Below are 7,088 nucleotides of genomic sequence, written 5' to 3'. Positions count from 1 at the left end.
TTTACTTTCTTAATTCCCTTTTTTATAACATGTTAGAATTTACTAGCAAAAGTGCACGTGCGTTGCTACGGTTAATAGTGCAACAAAATACAAATTTTTGACAAATTGAATTCAACAGGCCGAATTCAATTGACATGGACATTGAGTAAATTGAAAATAATAGGACATGACAAAGCTCTTGAAGATTGCGGACCTAACGAAAACATGATCTAGACACGTTAAAAGATGCAGGTAGGATAGATAATTACTAAATCATATCAAATCACATAAATATTTGGTTTCCACCATTATTTATAAAGATAAAAAAATATCTACAAATTATATTGTGCATAATACGGGTTAAAAATAGTGAAATTAAAGAATTGTAAACAAACATGAATAATGAATTACCTCATTTAACCAAACAGCTCCTAGGTCGTTAATTCAGTGCAGCAACAGTACTTATTAAAGAATTTGTGCACTCAGGTGAAGCTTTGTTTTGTATTTTCGTCTGTTCTCTAGCTTACTGTGTATATTCAACAAAAGGAGGTCTAATTTTCCTGCTAAGCTCCTCCCTGTTGTTGTTGCTTGTCGCTGCTAGCTCAACTGTGCTACTCTGTTCCTGCATAGTTTTTAGAAGGAACCAATCGGTAATCAACCAACTGAAAGTTGTCAAAGCAGGGAAGTGACCAAAGCAAATGGCGGCAGAGAGGTCCCCTGAACTCGGAGTTCTTTGGAGATGAATATGGAGAGGAATCATCCCTGGAGCGACAGAAGATACGGCTTGGGCTGGGCCTTGGCTTGATGTCGGGTCGGCTGGGGCGGCGAGTGCTGCGAGCGAGCGGGACGAGCGTCGTTCTCGTACAGACTCGGACAAGGACAGGCGGCGACGGCGCTGCAGATCGAGCGGGGCGGCCCTATGGTGGCGACGACGGCAGGGCCCGGTCAGATCTGGCCAGGGTGGATCCATTTCCGATGGATTTGGCGTGGACGCGGTCAGATCCGACGAGATTGAGGGCCGGCGGTGTCATGGCCCTCGTGGAGGTCTCTGTTCAGCGAGAAAGAGGGAGAGATGCGAGAAGATTGAGAGGAAGGAGGAGAAGGGAGAGAGGCGAGGCGGCAGAGCGACCGGAGGTCCGACGGGGCGTGGCGGCGGTGTGGGGTCACCGGCGAGGCGGCTTGCGGGCGCGAGGGGAGCTCGGGCAGGATGAGCTGCGGGCGGCGATGCAGTTTTTTTTATGAAAGTGAAACATTTTATCTGAATTCACTAAAGTAAGGGGTTGCGGATTGATTTCAACAAAACACACGGGCTTTTTTTGCAAAAACAGCGGCGACGGGTTTTCCGACAAAAGCAATAGCCGCTTTAGTATTAAATTAAAAAAATTAGGTAAAGACTTAAAAAATAGAAGAAAAAGTAGTTGAAATATATTGTTGCAATTTTAGTGTAATCATGATGGCAATTCATATGCATGCAGTGACATGACACAGTATGTGGTCATGAGACATCTGGTTGGGTGTTGCTTCCACCACATGTGTGGTGATTATCACGTCTTGATTTATTGCCATATATATTACATACAATCTTTCTATATTTTACGTATTTATTACATAAATATGGAATCTTAGTTAAACGCATAGACTTTTTAGCCATAATATGGTAGGTGGTTAGCCGTGTGTAAACTTATTTTGTTATTTTTGTCTAAGTCTGAGAATAGAAACACCTTTATTTCTTGTATTTCTCGTTCATCCACGATCTCTTGTCAAATTTTATATGATTACTCATGTAATGTTGTGGCTTATCATGTTTGAAAAAGTATATTAGATTACTTATTTTATTTAGCTTGAGATCATTACAAACAAAGCACGAGTCACATTCTACGGCTTGACCATGGGAGCCACATTAGCTTAAGCACGAGTCACATTCTACAGCTTGACCATGGGAGCCACATTAGCTTGACCATGCTTTGCTTAGATTGAGCTCGCCCCAATTTCGCAGCCGTCGGCTCACCGGTTGCAGCTTCTGCGGTTCTGAACCGCCGGCTCACCGGTTGCAGCTTCTGCGGCCGTAGGCCCCGATTACAGCTTTCCGGTCACGCAGCTTTCTGAACCGCCGGTCACGGCTGTCGCGGTTAGTTCAGTCAGATTGATCCAACGCACAGCACGGAGCGGCGGTTGGAATCCTTCGCAAAATTTCCAGATCAATAGTGCTACATCAGCATAAATTCACTGCGGCATCCTGACTCGCGCTGCCATGCAACACCGCCAGTCTATGTTCTGAGATCGGCAGCAACAGAACCTAAACAGAGCAGAAGTAATGGCACCGGCAACAAATGGCCCTGGCGACCATACCCTGTCGGCATAGCCAAACCAATAACGCAGCAACAGCACCCAGATTTACCAGAAATCTCACATCAATAGCAGCGAACAACCAGTGACCACAGCGGCATGCATGAAGGAGCAAGTAGAAATTACCGAATTTCATAGTCGATTACTTGATATATATAAGTCAGAACATTCAAATAGGACAAGTCAGGATACTAGGTTTTTCTTGGTTGCACAATTTAAAGATCCTACGACGAGGCAAACCAGAATATATACACAGTTGATTGGCACGCCTTATTTACAGGAGACATTCAGAGTGATTGTCATCGTGGCGGCACCACCTAGAGCGATTCGAGCGATCCAAAGGTGTTCTCCCCGCTGTAGGTCATGTAGAGGAAGCCGTCCTCGTCCTTGTTCTCCTCGTAAATCGCAGACATCAGGGCAGCTGCAAACAAAGGACGGATATGAATTTTGATTTAGAACATCAGACCGTGCAGTAAAATAAAGAGGTAGACGTAAGTTGATCAAAGAAAGTCTGTTGCTGCATCAGTTGTTTTCCCTACCTGTTGGTGGAAGAGTGTTCTTGACAAAGATGAAGATCGCTTTCTCAGCGCTGAGCTTGATACGCTTACGAACCACGTACACAAACTGTCCAACTGTAAGATCAGCTGGGACAAGGTACCTGTATGGAGGTGATGGGTATCAGAATATAGAACAGCTGAAGGTCAACAATGGTCGGCACGCGCTTTGATGTGACATGCGACAAAGTTTTGATGAATAAGATCAACTGTTTTTTGGACCATAGAGATGTCGATTCCAATAGTACATGTTTAAGTAAAAAGCCTTTGCAAGTGGTGTGCTACTGACAAGTACAAGCCCAATTTCCAGTGATGAAAGTAACCCACGGGACACACGCAATACTAATAAGTCGGAAATTAATTGCACCAACTTCCAGAAGTTATATCACAAGGAACCCGTGAGAAACCACTTGCTATTTAAAGAACACACGGAGTAACACTGCACAGTAATAATGATTCAGACATATTAACAGCCTAGTATAACCTTAACAACAACCCTACTAAGTAAAGGTGGAGATACTCTAATCTACAGAAAGTTTAAATAGTATGAAATGTTTAAGCAGAACTAACTTTTTCTTGTCAATGTCAGGAATATCACTCTTCCCAGCCTTCTCAACGATCACCTACATTACATAGATTGTTTACCGATTAGATCAAACAAATCATGGGTAAGGAAACAGTCTATGCTGAACAATAACAAAGGATAAGCTTACAGGAATTCTGTCAGAGTACTTCTCTCTTATGCGGTTAGCCTCCGCCTGCCTCCTCTCTGCAATGAAGTAAAAAGGAGAATACATCCTCAGAATAAGTTGAAGATAAAAGGTTGCAACAGATAGAACAAGAGGAAACACTATGGCATAGAATCAATAACGTTCAAATAGAACTGTAAGTAACGGATCATCACAAGTGATGGAAATCGCTAAAAGGCTAAAGTTAAGGCATACGATTAGAGTAGCATACATGTCAATAGCTAATGATTCAGTAACAAATGGTAAAAGTCCACATTTAGAGAGAACTCGTAGAAGTACTTCCTCTCAATTTCATTACAGGACTCTTTCACAAAGGTCCAGCGAGAAGCAGGTTATCCCAACCAGTGCTCAATGATAGAACTGTAAGTTCATATTGCTACACAATGCAACGGAAGGGCCAACGACATTGGTATACAAAACTACAAACTACGCCAAAGAATCAATTTACAGTTTATAACTGAACCATCATTAGCGACAAGTTTTCACTATTAACCACCATCAACCCCCAGGTTTATTTAGAGGATGCACCATGATGATCAGAATCATGATTAAGATTACTTATCCAACAATCAGAGACCTGTATTGTGACCATCAACTCAAACTAGTCACACGGCTTCAAAAACGATCACAAGCTCATCACAATTTACCCATTAATCCATCACTCGCCCTCCCTAAAAAGGCAGCTACCTTAAGTACATCTTATGTGTTCTAATCTAAAGCTCGGTTTCAGCTCCCCTCGAAGCAAATTAGCACACTATTAAGCAGATAACGCTCATCTACCGAATTCATATGAACCCTTGCAGTTATTCCAATAATTTCCATGGTCAACCACCCAACCCACACAATATCTCACAATCTACCCAAAAAAAACGAATAATACAGCAGATAGCGCAGCTTCCATAAGACGAACACCCCTAATACGACGAACATCCATACAAAAAAAAAGAGGGGAGCACGAGAAGACGAGACGAACCGAGCGGGTGCTCCAGCTTGAACGAGCTCTTGGCCATCGATCTACCTTGGGTTCCTGCAAGCACAGAGCTACCAAATCAACGACAGAGCCCAACCACGAGAAACGCACCGATCAATCGACCGATCCAACCGAATCGAGACGGATGAGAACCCGAAAAAATCCCCACGATGATTCGGGTCGGAACACCGAATCGACCGGGACAAACCCCTGATCCGACGAAGGCCGACGCGGAATCGATCGAGAACCAGGGCGGATGCCTACCTTGGTCGCGGGATTCGGCGGATTGGACGAGGGTTTGCGACGCGGATGAGGAGGCGGCGGGGAGACGGGAGGGCGTGGGGTGGGGTGGGTTGGGGAAAGAGTGGGGGATTGGGGTTGGTTAAGTAAAGGGGAGGAGGAGGAGGCGAGACCCGCACGAAACGTAACGAAATAGATAACCTGTGTTTTTTTTTTATAGTATAAGAAAAATGGAAGGATACGGCTACGTTTCCCCCAAGGAAACGGAAACCTACTACCGTGCGCCGGTGGCCCTCTCCATCAAAATGTTTCAATTCGAATTTGCCAAGGAAAGCAACCTCCGGGGTTGACCCAGCTCCTTCTCTTTGTGTGTAAACTTCTGATAACTTGGAACATGGAGAGTTTGTTTGTGTTGTGGCACCTTTTTTGGGACATCGTGTTGATTTATCTTGTTGTTATAAAGGTGGCTTGTTTGTGCGGGTTTTTGGTGTTCGGTTTTTGTGGCTCGGAGCCCCAAGGAGCCCAATATTTTGAAAAAATCCAAAATTCTATTTCTACAAATTTAGAAAAAACTAAAAAAATACACACGTGTTAGAGAAGTATTTTATAGTATGTTTATGATTGTGTACGATGGAATATGTTAAGTTGTGAGCTATAAAGACAAAATCAAGGATTTATGGTGTTTACCAACAAAGTATTTTCATCGGGATTGCATATTTTGTGCAAGGCTATGACCTGTTTGCACAAGAATGTTTTTGTTGTTAAAAAAAGAGAAGGTCATGATCCTAAGTTGCTTATTAGATTCAGATATTCGTTCCTTCGAAACTACCCTTAGCTGATGGGATTGCGTAACAATGTTTTATTTTTCACATGATCATTTCTTTTCGATACTTACGTAGTCTATGCCCCTTCTTTTTGCTGGCTGCCATGTAGTTCGTTTAAAGCTTTTTTGCTTACTTAGTACCCCTTCATGAAGAAATATAAGATCATTGAGATCACAATACTTATTGTGATCTAAGGAATCTTATATTTCTTTATAGAGGGAGTAGTTCATTGCATCGCGTTGATGTCCTCACTGCTTTTCACTGTCATTTTTGAAAAGCTCTATCTAATAAATTAACAGATGTGACATACAGAAATGAATCCTTACAACCACCCAAAGGGAAGTTTCCATTGCATCTTTGGGTACAAACAACATGGGATGCAATAGAATAAATAGTTACCGCAATGCCAGCATAGATAGACCATCGACAAAAGAAAAGTTGATTCGGCTGTCACAAACATGAACTAATGAAGTTTAATTTGACCATGAACCAATTGTATGTAAGTGTGCAAAGAAGTTGCGTTGCAACGACATGTTTGAAGACTAGCAAGGTTAAGTGCACTAAGTAAACAACACGAATCCAAATCAATGCGAGAAAAGAGCAGATAAGTATTAGCAATTATAACTAAATAACATAAAAGCAAGCATAACCAGACATATGCACAACATTAAATCATGCAATAGCTTGCATTTACATAGCTTGTTTACAATTCTAAGTGCAAGTGATGATGAGTTGATGGATATACTTCTCGTCCCTCATTGGTTACCCCAAGTGGAAGGTAGAGATGTAGTCAGCAGCAGATTTCCCTTACATGGGGACTGTAAGGTTTATCGAACCAGGAGGACTCCGAGGATCAACAAGTAGGTGTCTGATGCTCTGGCGCTAGCAGAAGACGTGGATCTGCACACACAACAAATAACTTTGTTCCCAACGAGTTCAGAGAGGTTGTCAATCTCTCCGGCCTTGTAGTTTGAAAAGATCAAAACACAAGCGGGAATAGTGACAGTGATTGCAACGGAAAAGTAAATAAAAATAGTAAATGATGGAGGTGTAAACAATTGTTTGTGTTGTGGCACCTTTTTTGGGGACATCGTGTTGATTTATCTTCGTTATTATAAAGGTGGCTTGTTTGTGCGGGTTTTTGGTGTTCGGTTTTTGTGGCTCGGGCCCCAAGGAGCCCAATATTTTAAAAAATTCAGAATTCAGTTCCTTAAAATTAAGGAAAAAATAGAAAAAAATACATGTATATTAAAGAAGTATTTTAATATGTTTATAATTGTGTGTGATGGAATACGTTAAGTTGTGAGCTATGAAGACAAAATCAAGGATTTATGGTGTTTACCAACAAAGTATTTTCATCGGGATTGCATATTTTCTGCAAGGCTATGACCTGTTTGCACAAGAATGTTTTTGTTGCTAAAAAAAG

At 42.1% G+C, this 7,088-nt stretch overlaps 1 protein-coding gene across 1 annotated transcript; it reads right to left on the bottom strand.

Annotated features, from left to right (window-relative positions):
• Window positions 1–2,447: 2,447 nt before the first annotated feature.
• Window positions 2,448–4,972, bottom strand: LOC123427782 (autophagy-related protein 8B). Its single transcript, XM_045111900.1, has 6 exons — window positions 4,863–4,972; window positions 4,602–4,655; window positions 3,593–3,648; window positions 3,450–3,502; window positions 2,865–2,983; window positions 2,448–2,746 (listed from the first exon to the last, which is right to left on the bottom strand). The coding sequence occupies exons 2-6, from the start codon at window positions 4,636–4,638 to the stop codon at window positions 2,643–2,645; spliced, it is 369 nt and encodes a 122-aa protein (XP_044967835.1). The 5' UTR covers window positions 4,639–4,655; window positions 4,863–4,972; the 3' UTR covers window positions 2,448–2,642.
• Window positions 4,973–7,088: the final 2,116 nt, after the last annotated feature.

Source organism: Hordeum vulgare, chromosome 2H, assembly GCF_904849725.1.
Source record: "Hordeum vulgare subsp. vulgare chromosome 2H, MorexV3_pseudomolecules_assembly, whole genome shotgun sequence".
Lineage (NCBI taxonomy): Eukaryota > Viridiplantae > Streptophyta > Magnoliopsida > Poales > Poaceae > Hordeum > Hordeum vulgare.
The sequence above is the reverse complement of the archived record's forward strand: the minus strand, read 5'-3'. Positions and strand labels throughout refer to the sequence as shown.